This window comes from Lithobates pipiens, unplaced genomic scaffold (genome assembly GCF_037356315.1).
Source record: "Lithobates pipiens isolate NorthernLeopardFrog02 unplaced genomic scaffold, aLitPip1_a1.2 Scaffold_28, whole genome shotgun sequence".
Lineage (NCBI taxonomy): Eukaryota > Metazoa > Chordata > Amphibia > Anura > Ranidae > Lithobates > Lithobates pipiens.
In genome coordinates, this window is record NW_027507789.1 from 182210549 (window position 1) to 182226192 (window position 15644).

Genomic DNA, 15644 nt, shown 5'->3' on the forward strand with positions numbered 1-15644 from the left:
CTGGCATGCTTGCTGGAAAGGTACAAGCCAGGAAACTTAATCAGGGACGCATCAATGCAGACGACTTGATGGGGGGGGGGGGGGGTTAACAAGTCTGAAACGTTGGTTGAAGTGGTTTATGAGGGGCCGAATTTTATTCAGGGTCTCCATGAGGACGACTGAGTTCATTGTCATTGAAGTGCATGAACCGCAAAATCTGCTCGTATCTTGTCCTGGCCATGGAAGCAGAGAACACGGGTATATGGTACATTGGGTCAGTGGACCAATATTACCGCAACATACTCCTTTTTAACTATGCCCGGAAGATCTTAAATTCGGAGACCGTAATTGGTCTCCAATCTCTGGCAAGGGAGGACTGGGGATTAACCGCGATGTATTGACCAGCATACCAATTGCTTTGGTCCACAATCGATCTATAGAGATCTTCGGTGAAAACCGGCGAATAAAAATAAAGTGCCGTAAAATCAACGGTTTCCACCTGAATGCCAGATTGGCCAGTGAATGGGGGACATACAGGTGCTGCAGAAGTGGTGGGCTCCCAATTAGGATTGGCGAATGCTGCAGGAAGGGCACTATGGGCCTGTTTTTGTCTTCTTGGTGGCAGCTGGACACTACTTATGCTTGCCACCTCGCCAGCTTGAACGGCACTTATGGGACTCGCCACGTCACCAAGTGTTACTGCAGTGCTAAATGTATGACCAGGTTGTACTAGGCCACTGGTGCTTTCCAGTTCACCAGAAGGAATAGTGGTGCTAGTACTGCTCTGCTCCATACGAGGGACCTGCAGATCTTGCACCTCAACAACAGAAGATCGGGGTCTGGTACGCCTGACCTTGGCAGGGACCACAACTTTATTGTCAGAGCTGTCTGTCATGGAGCCGCTGTCATCTAAAGGATCATATTCTGAGCTTGAATCTGATGGTAAAGGACCTCTGGTTCTTCCTGAAAGTCAGAGTGGGTATCCCCATATGTATGTGGCATCATGTCTGGAGAGTTCCAGCAATGGTTTGAGCAGTGCTCCTCAATGCAGTGTGGCATGTGGGAGATCTGGGAGTATCTTGATAAAGACCCAATCTAACTCCGGTTCTCCTGCTTCACATGCTTTTCTAATGTTTGTTTCTTTTCTTTTTTTTTTTTTTTTGTGTGTGTGTAGTAATGAAGTCTGCAGATCATGTCTCTGGTTCTGCTGATCTGGGAACCAGTGCTCTGTCTGAGGTCAATCGTCACATGCATGGGTAATTCCACTCCGTAGATGCTGCGGAAGATGGCGAGTGCCGTGTCTGCTAGATCTTCAGCTCCTGTAGCCTCCAGCAGGTCCCGGAGTTGGAGGTTGTTCCTCTGGCTCCAGTCTTCCATATCTTCTTGGTGTAGTTGTTGGTCTACCAGAGTTTCCAGGTGTGTCTGCTGCAATTCTTCTAGTGCTGTCACCCGATATTTATTTTTCTAGTGAGGTTAAGGAAGATTCTCCTTTCGTCATCATGGACGCCAGTCCCTTTAACTCTGTTTTCACCTTTTTGGAATCTCCTTTTCTGTGTGCTGCTTCCACAGTGCCAATTAAGGTTACAATGTCTGCCTTTGTGGGGAGCGCCCGGAGCAGAGCACAGTTCAGGGTCTGCTCGGTATAGGAGTGATGAGGGCTGTGACGAGCTGCCAGAATCTGGGTGGAAGTCCAATGGTGTGTCCACGAGTGACTCCAGGATCTCGGGCTCTACATTGAATGTGGGCGTACGTCTGCCTGTTGGGTCTCTGCCATGCTTGCACGTTTGTCCACCGTTCTAGAGTCCGGGGAGTGCAGCTGAGATAGTAGGAACATGCGCCTAATTTTGTTTGATGGCGGGGCAGGAGGAGTAGATTTTGTGGGCTTTTTGTTCCTCTTTGTCATCCTCCTCTTTGAGGAGTGCATGCTGTGCTGGGTTTAGCTGGAATAGTCGGGAGACGACCAGGAGCTTGAGCAAAGCACATCTCTATCCAGCCATGTCCAAGCCACGCCCACTACTGTGTACTATTTTAAAGTATTGTGCATTTTAGATATTTATGTATATATATTTTGACACACAGACACACCTTTCCCAAAGAATGGTATACTGAGTTGCCAAATGGCAAATTGAAAGTTGGATGCCAGATTTGATGAGGGTTTTTTTTTTTTTTTTTTTTTTTCCCCTTTCTGCCTTTTTTCTTCCTTCCTCCAAAATAAGTAACCTATACCGGTAAACACAACATTGTAACACTGGCCTGGTCCCGAGGAGGTAATCTTATTGTGTGAATGGGAATCCGAAAGGTAACAGGCCCAGGTTACCTCCTAAACGGCAACAGAAATGTATAAGGGGTTGACTAGGTTGGGGGAAGACCTGGTCTTGTATCAGACCAGGCTCCAATTCTGTGGTAGTGAGGACGCTGATAAAGAAAAATATCTATGGGAGACTGGATTAGAGGGCAAAAAAGTGAGCAAGGTAATAAGAACATGAGGGGGCGGGAAGGGGTAAAAAGTGGGAAATGTTCAGATAGGATGGGGGTGACCAACTTGAGCTAAGAGGTGAAAAGTCAGTTCACCAAGCAAAGGTAGTAGTTTGAGTGATGTGGAATATTCCATTAACGTCAACCACAAGTCTCTAAATTTCGTAAAGGTTTCAGTGACATCAGTAAGTATCTCTTCCATCCGCATAATATGGTTTTGTTTACCTATTCCCTGATTGTGAGGACAGAGGAGGATTTCCAGTGCCTGGGGATCAGGGCATGGCCAGCAAAGATGAGCAATCGAAAGAGACCTCTCTCGCTAGATCCTGGGATCATGGATGGAAGAGCTACTTCTGGCTATAGTTTACCTGTGGTTAGGTGGCTTAATTGGAAGATGGACTTCCAGAATGATCTGAGGAGAGGACCATCACAAATGGGAGAACTGACTGGCTCTCCAGCATTGGAAGAATGAACACCTTTACCGCAGTGCTTTATCAATTGTGTAGCCAACCCTCTACAAATTCCCTCCTTCCCCCCTCCCCCCCCTTTTTTTTTTCCTTTCTATTTGCTGCACCCAGCGTGCAGTAATTTAATTTCCTTTTCAGACTGATTTCTGTAGTGCAGTGAGATAGACGGGCACCCAGAGGTTTTTCAGTGGAGCCTATGAGCATTATAAACCTATTTGTTGGTGAACTTAATCACCTTGTGCGTGGTGGTGGTTGTTCGATTTTTCTATAGCACCAACAGGTTATGCAGCACATTTACATTATATAAAAGGGAGACCGTATGGTTACAATAACATTTTAAGAGGGTCCTGCTCATAAAAGCTTACAATCTAATATGGTGGAACAAAATGGGGATGAGCTGATGGTGATGAGATTAGTTTAAGGTGTGATGGGCTTCCCTGAAGGGATGCTTTTTTCAAGGATCACCTAAAGGCAGCCAGACTAGGAGATAGCCTGACATATTGAGGCAGAGAGCACCGGGGGAGCTTGAGAGGAGTGGAGAGAACAGGTTGGGTGATCATTGGAAACGAGACTGGCGATGTAGCTCGAGGCAGAGTTGTGAATGGCTTTGTTAGTATTTACTAAAGTGCTTCCTTAATGAGACAATGTTGGGAGTGTTGTGGAGGTTGATGAAGATTTTCTGGTTTTCAAGTCATTTTATTAAGAGTTTACATACAAAATCGGGGTGTATGCAAGATGAAAATTAAATATTCTTTGCTTCCATGCATGTGGGCCAGTAGGTAACAGTTTAACAAATATCTGAGCAATAACCATTTTTGTGGATGTCACAGATGTTCCATGATTGCATCAAATGAAGATAATCAAAATGTACAAAGGAGGTGCTAGGAGTGATTAGGGGTAGAGGTGGAGGGGACCCTGAGTCTGGGATTAAACTTGAGGCCCCTGACTGATATATTGCTCTAGGACCCAGGTATAACGAGCTAAGCCACTGGTATTGTGTATAGTTGCCAGTGCTTGCAAAATATGTAGGATTTCTCTCCACTGTAGATCCTGGCCTAACTGCCAACATGGCAATCTCTTCACCTACCCTTCTTTTTTTTTTTTTTTTTTTTTTTTTTAAATGTATGCATGTAGAGAATCTTGGGTGAGTTCCCACACTTTTGTTTTTTTCCCAGGACTTGACCCCTGGATCAAAGGGTTAAGGTTAACTGTGCTCCTAGGGAGTGCTTGGTTACTGTGTGGAGTGACATTGCATCAGCCAGACCCACTGATTGGCTCATGCTGTGTCCAATTGCAGCACGTTGCCGGCGGAGTGAATATACACCCCAGACCTGGGAGCGCAGAATCTGATACAGGCACATTATTCTGGCCAGAGTGGTCGCCCTGCCATAGTAGATGTGTGTGGGGCGGTCGGCGTCTGGTTAAGACTGTGTGAGCACCGTTGCACCTGGAAACTGAGTATGCATGTTGAGGGCATCAGAGCAGCCTTTATATAGCGGAGCGGCCCGGGTGCAGCTGTGATCCTGCCCCCACTCCGCATCTGGGTGACACACAACTGCTTGGGAAAGAAAATCTTGGGTGTCAATTTATGCCCCTCTTAAAGTGCCGCCTGGGTCCAATGGACCCAGCTTGACCTATGGTAGGGCCAGTCATGAAGATCGCATGAGTCCACAGATGGGTTATTTTTTATTTTTTTGGATGAAGTCTTGCTTTTCATGTGTCTGAGATCAGATTGTCATTTTGTATACAGTACGTTGTACAAATCTTGTTCACTCTTGCTTTAGAGGTCGACCGATATGGGTTTTTCTCTGGCCGATGCTGATATTTAGAAATCATGGCGGCCGATAGCCGATATATGATGCCGATTTTTTTTTTTTTTTTTTTTTTTTTTTTTTTTAATTTAGGGCCGATATGTTAGGCCGATTTTTTTTTTTTTTTTTTTTTTTTTTTTATTTCTTTATTTTTTCCTTTTTTTAAAATTATATATATATATATATATTTTTTTTTTTTTTTTAACACACCTTTCCCACTGGGGCGTTTTTCAGGCGCTTTTGGGCTAAAAATAGCGCCTGTAAAGTGCCTGCAAAATGGCTCCCCTGCAGTCTGTGTGAAAGACAGAGTGCTTTCACACAGAGGCGATGCGCTGGCAGGATCTTAAAAAAAAGTCCCGCAAGCAGCACGTTTGGAGTGGTGTATACCGCTCCTCCACCACTCCTGCCCATTGATATGAATGGGCACCACTGCCGAAGCGCATGCAATGCGATTTGGCAGCAGTGCTTCATGGGCGCATTTAACCTCTTCCTTGGCCGCTAGCTGGGTTATATGCACCCCACTAGCAGCCAAATAGCACCGCTAAAATGATGGTAAAGAGCCGCTAAAACTTGCGTTTTACCATCAACGCCTGCCCGCTCCAGTGTGAAAGCAGTCTTCATAAGTGATACAGAAAATTTCTTACATTTAAAGCGGGAGTCCACCGGGACTCCGCGTTTTTTTATTTTTATTTAAATTTTTTTTTAAAAGCCAGCAGCTACAAATACTGCAGCTGCTGACTTTTAAAATAGTGACACTTGCCTGTCCAGCGCGCCCGCGATGTCGGCACCCGAAGCCGATCTCTAGATCGTCTCGAGTGCTGCCACCGCCATCTTGGGTATGGGAATCAGGAAATGGAGCCTTTCGGCTTCATTTCCCGGTTCCCTACTGCGCATGCGCGAGTCGCGCTGTGCAATATTGACGGTCCCCGCTGCCTCTGGGATCTGTGTGTTTCCCAGCAGGCAGTGGGGCACTTGCGGAAAGGGGCGTAATCTACGCCCCTTTCCGCAGAGAGCTATCCCGGAAGTGGGTGCAGATACCTGTACTGTACAGGTAGCTGCACCCCCCCCCTCCCCACTGAAAGATGCCAATTGTGGCGCCGGAGGGGGGGAGGGTTCCGATGAGCGGAGGTCCACTTTAGGGTGGACTTCCGCTTTAAACATTTATTAAACAAAACAAACCTCCAATCAGTTTACTTGTATGTATGATTTAGATCTCTGCTAAAAAATATATATAATTTTTGGGGGGTCTAAGTGATTTTCTGGCAGAAAATACAGGATTTTTACTTGTGTCAGAAAAGATTTAGTCTTTAAATGGTTAAACTGAGAACTTCTACACACAGAGATGACTTCATTCATTCAAGTGTAAACATTGTATCTTTTTGTTCTTTTCTTGGCAGCCCAGAGAGGAGGAAAGACGTTTCTACAACTCACACTGACTTCTTAGGGCCGGTTCACACTGCAGGCGAGGCGAGGCGACTCCGACTTGCCTCGCCGCGACCTGCCGCGACCTCAGCGGCAACTTGCAGATGACTTCTGTATAGAAGTCAATGCAAGTCGCCCAAAAGTAGTACAGGAACCTTTTTTCTGAGTCGGAGCGACTCGAGTCGCTCCTCTCAGAACGGTTCCATTGTACAGAACGGGGGCGACTTGCGAGAGCGAGGCGAGTCGTGTCGCCTCGCATCGCCCGCTGTGTGAACCGGCTCTTACAGAAGTCATTTCAAAGTCGCGCTGTAGTTATAAATCGGCTTTTTATCAGCACAATCGGCCGATGCCGATTATTTAAACGGCAAATATCGGCCGATATATCGGTCGACCTCTACTCTTGCTACTATAAGAGAATACTCAAAATTTAAAAAAATTTAATGTGTTTTTTTTTTTCTAGGGAACACGAAGATGGTTTTACCTGACGAACTACACATGCACACCAGCCCGCAAGTCAAGGAGAAACCTGGGAAAGGTAATTCTGGTTCTTCTGAGATAAGTATGGAAATGGCTGCACCTACTGGAAGCAGGGAGTTTTATTTAGACCTCCAAAAATTTTTTTTATGCATGTTAACGAGTGTGCAGTTGACCATCCTTTCCACAGCTCCTCATTTTGAAGTCACCCTGTCGGTTGACTAAAATGACAGTTACCTGCAATAGAGGATTTATACTCTCGTTTGGCCTGTGTCCACTACTTTTGCTTTATTGAAGCACTTTAGACTCTTCAGCATTTCAACATTTCTAGGAAAGTCGGGTAACTACAGCCACCACCGTATGCTCTGGTTCCATTCTCTGATCTCTGCATCACTGCAGGGGTTGGCGGATGAAAGGGAAGAGGGTTCAATTTAGTACTTTTTTTTTTTTTTTTTTTTTATTCCAGCTTCCCTATGCACCAATATAGCATTCACGTACTTTTTTTGCAAAAATATCAAAGCTTTCCATTAAATCTAGAGTCTTACTTTTGTTGTCGAAATCCACTTTTCCATTATTAGGGCCAGTTCACGCCAGACGCAGTTCCGTTCAGTTCTGTACGCTTTTTTTTTTTTTTTTCTGCACTAAAAATGCATGCACAGTGTTTTCCATGTATTAAAGTGGCTCTAGTTCACACCATGCAGTCCGTTTCTGGTGCAGAAACTGACCGGAACTGACTGTATTGGTGCAGAAAAAAACGGAACTGCACAGAACTGCATCTGGTGTGAACTGGCCCTTAGACCCCTTTCACACTGGGGCATTTTTCAGGCACTTTAGCATTAAAAAAAAATAAAAAAAAGCGCTTCAAAGAAGCCTCATCTGCATCCTAAAGCGCCTCTTCCCATTGAAATCAATGGGAAGCGCCTGCAAGGCACTTTGTGGGTGCTTTTAACCCTTTATTTGCCCACTAGCAGGGGTTTACGAGTGTTTTTCAGCTGCTGGCAGTGTGAAAGGGCTCTTAAAGCACTTGGGCTTTCACATTGGGATTGTAACTGAGGCTTCTTTCAAGCGCTTTACAGGATTTTTTTATTTTATTTTTTTTAACGCTAAAGCACCTGAAAAACGCCCCAGTGTGAAAGGGGTCATAATGTCTTTCTTTCTGATCAGAATTTAGGTCATGACATGGGAAGGAGTTGACCAGCTGACCTCATGAGCACACACCCTGCGTCGTCCACCCACCCATTCCCAGGTGCGTGTGTGTGTGTGTTTGCATTTCATTCAAAATAAAAAATAAATCAGATGGCATAGTGTGTGGCCATATTTATACACCTAAAATTACTAGTTGTACTTTTAGTGCCATTAACCACTTAAGTTCCGAGCCTCTTTTTGAACCCTTTTTTTTTTTTTTTTGCTAGAAAATTACCGGGGGGGGGGGGAGCTAGGGAGGAACACCCTAGAGAATAAAATGGCGGTAGTTGCAATACTTTGTCACACTGTATTTGCGCCGTGGTCTTACAAGCGCACTTTGGAAAAAAAATACTTTTAATAAAAAAACAGTAAAGTTAGCCCAATAAATTTACATATAATTTATTTTTATTTTCTTATTGTGAAAGATAATGTTACGCCGAGTAAATTTGATACCCAACATGTCACGCTTCAAAATTGTGCCCGCTCGTGGAATGGCGACAAACTTGTACCCTTAATCTCCATAGGCGGCGATTAAAAAAAATTCTACAGGTTGCATGTATTGAGTTGCAGAGGAGGTCTAGGGCTAGAATTATTGCTCTCGCTCTACCGATCACGGCGATGCCATGAATATGTCCTTTGAACACCGTCTTCATAGACGGGCGCTACTCACGTATGCGTTCGATTCTGCACGTGAGCTCTTATTTATTGTTTATTGTCCCAAAAAAAAAAAAAAAAAAAAGAGCATGAGAGGACCTCCTTTAAATATGAGATCTGGAGTCTCTAAAATGCAATAATAAAAAAAAAAAATTGTCAATTTAAAAATTGCCCTTTATAATACCTAATGGCAGAAGTGACGTTTTGACGTTTCCGCCCTATGGATGGGTGGGGGCCATCTTCCCCCCCTCACTTGTCTCCAAGTCGCACAAGCCCTCCGCCACGGCGGGAGGGGGATCCTCTCCTGCCACGGATTTAAAAGTGATCTCGTGGCAAATCCACCACAGAGACCACTATTAGAAACTGGACCTTCGGCCGAAGAAGAGGTTACCGGGGTTATGGCAATCTAGTTGCTGCCATAACGATATTCCCCTTTTCAAAGTTAGGACGTTTATCGGCGTGCGGCTGTCTGGAAGTGGTTAATGGCACACCAAACACAGAAGCAAACACATTTTGCCATGTGAAAAAACTAGGGGCAAATGCTACAAAACGCACAGTAAAAACACAAAATGCCAAAATGTTCCATTAACCACATGTAGTGCAGCCAATTTAAATCGGCAGGCTGCCCTATGCGTGTCACAGGAAAAAAGACAAAAATGTGCACTCCCGCTATGCTAGATGTGAATGGGGCCTGAAATTGAAATTGCGATAACACAAGAACGAGGCTCCATTCACATGTGCGTTTCCTTGCATTTCAGAAATGCGTTGCACCAAAAATGGCAGTGAAAAAAAACGCGCCAAGATCACTCAAAAGAAGGGGAAAAAAAAAAACATTTTAAGCTTTTGGGCGATTTGCTATGTGTAGGGCTGCCCTATGTGTGATGAGTGAAAATGCTCCAACACCTCCACACCTTGCTTAAAATGAGAAAAGTAGGATTGCGAATTCCTGCTATGCCGAGTTATGAATGGGTTTCTGTCCATACACTATGCAATCTGATTGTATATTGTGTATTTAGTGTGAGAGTTGATAACTGATTTGCATTTCATTAAAAAAAAAAAGTGCCCCAGTGAGTGGGAGGGTGGATGATGCAGGGTGAGTACTAATGAGGTCAGCTGGTCAATTCCTTCCTGTGTCATGACCTACAGTCTGATCAGGAAGAAGACATTACTCATGGAAACGTGGATTTGGACAAGAAAACTAAGTGACTATAGATTTAAAGGAAATCATGGATATTTTTGCAAAAAAGTACATAGGGGAGCTGAAAATTTTGAGAAAGTGTATGGAGATGGGCTTTATGTTCGGGTCGAACATGAGTTCGCCCGTTATGCCGAATAGCGAACAATTTGGGGTGTTCGCGGCAAACTCAAAAGCTGCAGAACACCCTTTAAAAGTCTATGGGAGAAATCTAAAGTGCTAATTTTAAAGGCTTATATGCAAGTTATTGTCATAAAAAGTGTTTGGGGACCCAGGTCCTGCCCCAGGGGACATGTATCAATGCAAAAAGTTTTAAAAACTGTTTTTTTTCGGGAGCAGTGATTTTAATGCTTAAAGTGAAATAATAAAAAAAGTAATATTTCTTTAACTTTTGTACCCGGGGGGTGTCTATAGTATGCCTGTAAAGTGGCGCATGTTTCCTGTGTTTAGAACAGTCTGACAGCAAAATTACATTTCTAAAGGGGGGGGGGGGGGGGAGAGTCATTTAAAACTACTCTCGGCTATAATAAATTGTCGGTCCCCGGCAATGCACATAAAAGTTCACTGATAAAAAATGGCATGGGATTCCCCCACAGGGGAACCCGAACCAAAAAAATTTATAAAAATGCCTGTCTATAGTGTGAGAACTGACATTTCCTTTGAAGAAACTACATATCCCACAATCTGAGTCAGTGGTTCTCCAGGTGAGCAGAGGAGAAAGAGGGGTAAAAAAACCACAAGAGATCCTTCTAAAGCCTAGTATACACAATCGGATTTTTGGCAAAGCGCTCAGACGAAGGGCACGTGCCTGGATTGTGTCTTGCATACTAAGGTCACACAATTGTTGGCCAACAAACACGAATGTAGTGACGTACTATGTGGAATTTCAGCCTTTGATCGGCACCTTCTGCTTATGCCGTGTTTGGTGAGCATTGATTTCGAGCATGCCTGTTTGTACTTTGGACTTTTGTGTGATGGACTTGTGCACACATGATACGAAAATCTGACAACCGACCGTTGTCTGCCGAAAATGTACTAGCCTGCTAAACCAACATTTGTTGGCCGAAAGTTGGACAACAGTTGTCTGAAGGAGCATACTAACGGTCGGATTTTAGGCAATTACACAATTCTCTGCCAAAAATCCAATTGTGTGTACGAGGCTTTAGAGTAGTATTCAGTTGTCTGTGAAAAGTGTGGCAAAAAGTGTGTACTCCCTTTTTCATAAGCTTGCTAGATACTTGTAGGGTCAAGCAATCTATTGTAGCACATGTGGAGAGTTACACGATGGGGGGGGTCGGCACGTGGTCTCCCCCTCTGTGCTCATCTGGGTCTTCCAGAAATTCTTGCACTGCTCTAGGGTTGTGAACAATGGCAAAAAGGATGAGGTTGCAAAAACGGGATTCGGTTTCCCAAATTCCATTTAAAATGTGTACTGTACACTAAACTAGACCAACCTTCCTGAAGATTACACTTGGAAGCATCTTTTTATTCAATGGGCACTTCTACTGACCACACATTTGGGCCATTTTTTTTTTTTTTTTTTTAGGCTGGATTCGCACCTATGCATTTTTAGTGCTTTTTGCATTTTCCAGATTTGCACTACAGTCCATTTACCATGGTTTCCTATGGAGCACGTTCTGTAGTGCAAATCTGCAAAAAGCACTAAAAATGCATATTTGCACTAGAGAACGTGCTCCATAGGAAACCATGGTAAATGGACTGTAGTGCAAATCTGGAAAATTCAAAAAGCACTAAAAATGCATAGGTGTGAAGCAAGCCTTACAGTCTAGGGCTCTGCAGGTGAGAGCTAAACTGTAATTGGATATGACAGAGACACAAACTCTCAGAAAATTTTTACTGAGAGCTCACCATGCAATGCAACACAGAAGACATGAGTCCTGCATCGGACACAGCGGGGTTGATTTACTGAAAGTTTGGAGTGCAAAATCAGGTGCAGCTGTACATAGTGGCCGATTGGCTTTTAACTTCAGCTTGTTCAATTAAGCTTTGACCAAAAAAAATAAAAATGAATAAACGGATTGGTTTCCATGAAGGGCTGTGTCAGATTTGTCACTCTAAATTTTTAGTAAATCCAACCTAGTATGACCTGGAACCAGATGTTGTCCTGTCAGTTTACTAAATGGGGACAGGCTAGCTATACATGGTGAATTAATCAGCCATGATAATGCAGACACACATGGGCCCATCATTACAAGGTAAGGCAAACCAACAACCATAGGGAATTTAACTACACTTAGTGTTCCTAAACCCACAACCGTAAAAGTCTGTATATGCAGTTAAGCATGCTTGTTAAACTTGCTGTGGAACCTAAGTGGTTAATCCTCTGTATTGTGTAAAGAGGCAGTTTGATGCTGTCTTCTCTGATCCTCCCCCTTCTTCCACAGTCCCCAATCTATATCTGATAATCGAACAGAGCCTTGGGAGCACTTTGCACATGCCCAGTTTGGTGTTTTATTGCTAGAGTTGTGTTTTGTGTTTTTCGTGGGGGAGTGGCTCTGTATTGATCACATGCAATCAGCACTGTCCAGACAGAGGGTCAGGGGTCCTGCAGCCTCATAGGACAATCGGAGGAGAATGAAAACTCCTCCTACAAGCTTTAACCAGACACTGCTAGAAGCGACAAAACTGCTATATACTGATGAGAAAAGGTATTGGTAGTTTATATTTACTAAAATAATTGCATTACTATGCATTGCGGGAGATCAGAGATGGTGAATGCAGGGTCCTGGGTTTAGTAATACTTTATTACCTAGTTCATAGTGTAATGCCGCATTTTGCGAAGCGGTTGTTGCATTCTTGTATCTCTGGGTCCTGGCTTGCATGAAAAAATGCGTGCTCTACATATTATTTTTGCGTGAACTGGTATGTGACTAAATTGGTCTCGACAAGATCCATATCACATGCCCACACCCTGAGCTCCATCAGGGATCCCAGACTGATTTGAATAGTTCCATGTACTCTGTATGATGTGTTGTGATATTCTGCCACTGTATAAATACAGGAACTAAATCCATAAACCTTGCTGGAATGTTCATTTATTATATCCATATTTTTTTTATTTTTTTTTTCTTAGCAGTTGATGATGAAAAGGTGACAGGAGAGAAACCACCTAACCTCCGAGTGGTAAAGACATCCGATAGATACCTCACGGTCCTGTTTGAGCTCAGCCCGCACAGTGGAGGAGGCCTATGTGTACGCCGTGTGGAGTCCCCTGTGCCTATCCTCACTAATGCTTCTAATGGTGAGCAGAGGATTGTGTAAAAGATTACATTTTATGTGAAATGTCTTTGTTTAATAGTCCATGGAGATCCATTAAAAGCTTTTTTTTTTTTTTTTTTATCAGGGCCAGGCCAAAAGTCCAGTAGATGCATGGGGGGGGGGGGGGGGGAGGGAGAGAGAGATATACTAACTCTTTAGCAATACTATAGGGAGTGCATAAATCGCCCCCTGTGCATATACCGCCCAAGTGCTCTGGATTGGGCGGGACCATCCTGACATTTCAATGTAATCTTTGTCCCGCCAATCCATGCGGAAGTCTCCGAAAATGAACAGCGCCTGCACTGTGAGTCCAGGTTCAAGCCCCACCATCCAAGTGGACATGGTTAGAATAAAAATAGCCGAGCAAAGCGAGGCCGTGCCCGAAGCGTGGAGAGCCCGCGAGGGGCCCTGTTACTATGCTAACCGTATGTCCACTTGGATGGTGGGGCTTTCACCTGGACTCAGTGCGCATGCGCCGTTCTTCGGACACTTTCGGAGTCTCCTCTGTACTGCGCAAGAGCTGCGCCTGCGCAGTAGGGGCAGACACTATCCGATTGCCGGAAAGTTTTTGACAGAACACCGGCACAGGGAGTAGGGAGGCAAGGCCATGATTAAGTGAGTGGCTTTCTACAAGAGGGGGCAGGTGCTAAATGCCGACGTACCAGTGGGAGTGGGTGCTAAAAACCAATGTGGGCCAATCGTAGCCTCGTCCCTACCCACCATGCTGTCCTTAGCACCCGCCCACTCCCTGGCATAAACAGCGTTTCCTCTGTAGCTGCCTGTAACAAGCACAGCTGTAGGGGAGATGCAGAAAGAGGATTCACTTATGTCTGTTCTTCCTGGGACTCTTCACAGTACAGTGGGTGGCGCTATGAGTAGCTGTAGTTTGGCTCCTCTCTACTGGACGGAGTTGGAGCTGCAGTATCCTGAGTACAAGGGCGAGGAGACTGGAAGTAAACAGTGCAGAGGTCAACCAGTCACTACTGACCTCTGCCCCCACTTGACCTTGACTTCTGATCTACTGTATTAACGCAGAGCTCACAAGTGGCTCAGTATTAAGTGAAGCAGAGTTCCAGGGTCACTAGTAGTAATTTCAGAGGTCAGTAATTAACGGTCGGCTTGTATTTCAGACTAATGCAGTGTGGTTTTCCCACATCATGGGTGCAGCACAGTGTGCCTGCAGTTTTCATGTAGGTTAGCTTTGCTATAGACTTCTATTATGCCCCACGGTTTTGATGTGCTTTCTGAAAGTGCACCAAAACCATGCTTTTCAGTGTGTGGTGTTTTTTATTATATTTTATTTTGTTTGTGTTTCAGAAAGCGCACCAAAACCGTGAGTCATAATATAAGTCTATGCAAATCACAGGTACACTGCAGTGCACCCATGGTGAGGGAAAACTGCACCACATCGGTGTGAAAGCACCCTATGGGGAGGGAGGATATTTTGTGGGTACAGATAGGCTTTGTTTTAAGCCCCTCCCACTGTAAACGCAATCTGGCCACACCCACCATTCTCAGCAGCTTTAGGCTTTGGTGGGCATGCCCTAATGCAATAGGTAACGCACACCTATGAGCACTACCCCTGCAGGAATCGCTGGGAATTTTTGTCCGGTTTCCTCCAAATGCAGCTTTTTTTTTTTTTTTTTTTTTTTTTTTTTTTTTTGGGGGGGGAGGGGGTGTGTTTCTTGGAACAGTAACTTGGATAATCACTTCTCTGTATAGCAGGATCAGTTACTCACTCAGTCCCAGCATGGTTGGGCTTCCTCCCACCAACTCCCTTCTGGCTCTGCTTAGTCTCTGGATACAGTTCTTTTGGTAGGCCCCCCCCAGCTTAGCCTAGCTGGAACTTCAATCTCTTCAAAGACCTCCTCTTCCTGGCTTCTTCGCTGGCTCTGCTCCAGGGACGAAGCCCCCTAAATGTGGGGTCTTTTTCTGCAGGACTGCACCCAGGAACTCTGCAGCTTGGCTGGCAGGACTCAGAATATTTATGGGCTCTCCCTCCACATTCTGGGCACACCTCCCTTTGGCCAGAGTTCCATTAATAATCGGGCTGCCTGTCCTGCACTCCCTCCCACTGTTCTTCTAGAAAATGGGGAGTAGTACAACAGCGGCCTATGGGACGCTGAACGGCCCCAAGAAATCAGCCCCTGTTTATATAGGAGCTAACTAAATTTTAGTTTACCTAGCAGCCTATTCTAAACTAGAAGGATTAGACTATCAAACATGTCTGCCTTTGTTTACCCCCATTTCATGGTAAATAGGGAGATTAGTGGCTTGTTGAACAAAGATTAGTGCTTTTGCTTTCAGTTCAGCTGTCTGCATTTGGTGATCTTTTCATTTTAACCACTTTCTGCCTGCGATATAGCCGAAAGGCGGCTACAGTTTGTCGGGAAGGTATCCTGTGATCGCGCTGCCCATGTACTGTGATCGGGGCAAAGAGCCAAGCACAGCGGCCCTTTACCACATGATCAGCTGTGTCCAATGACAGCTGATCACTGAAGTAAACACAAGCCTGTTATCCACTTTTCTTCCTGCTGACAACCTGCAGAGAGAGAGACACGATAACCGGCTTGTGTTAAAGACAACGGCACTTATTATCAGTGCAGTCACAACAGTGCCCACCAGTGCTGCCCATCAGTGCAGCCTCATCAGCGCACATCAGTCAAGGTGGAAAATTTTATAGCACACTATGAAAAGGTGTTT

General features: G+C 44.8%; 1 protein-coding gene across 3 annotated transcripts in view; it reads left to right on the top strand.

Annotated features, from left to right (window-relative positions):
- LOC143935893 (myosin light chain kinase, smooth muscle-like) overlaps positions 1-15644 on the top strand; it is a 100172-nt gene that overhangs the window by 23643 nt on the left and 60885 nt on the right. For 2 of the 3 annotated variants that reach the window (XM_077460065.1, XM_077460068.1), the window contains exons 2-3: positions 6615-6689; positions 12757-12924. In XM_077460065.1, coding sequence (XP_077316191.1) covers positions 6615-6689; positions 12757-12924 — 243 coding nt within the window. The remainder of the gene's footprint in view (positions 1-6614; positions 6690-12756; positions 12925-15644) is intronic. The other variant, XM_077460066.1, reaches the window with a different exon arrangement.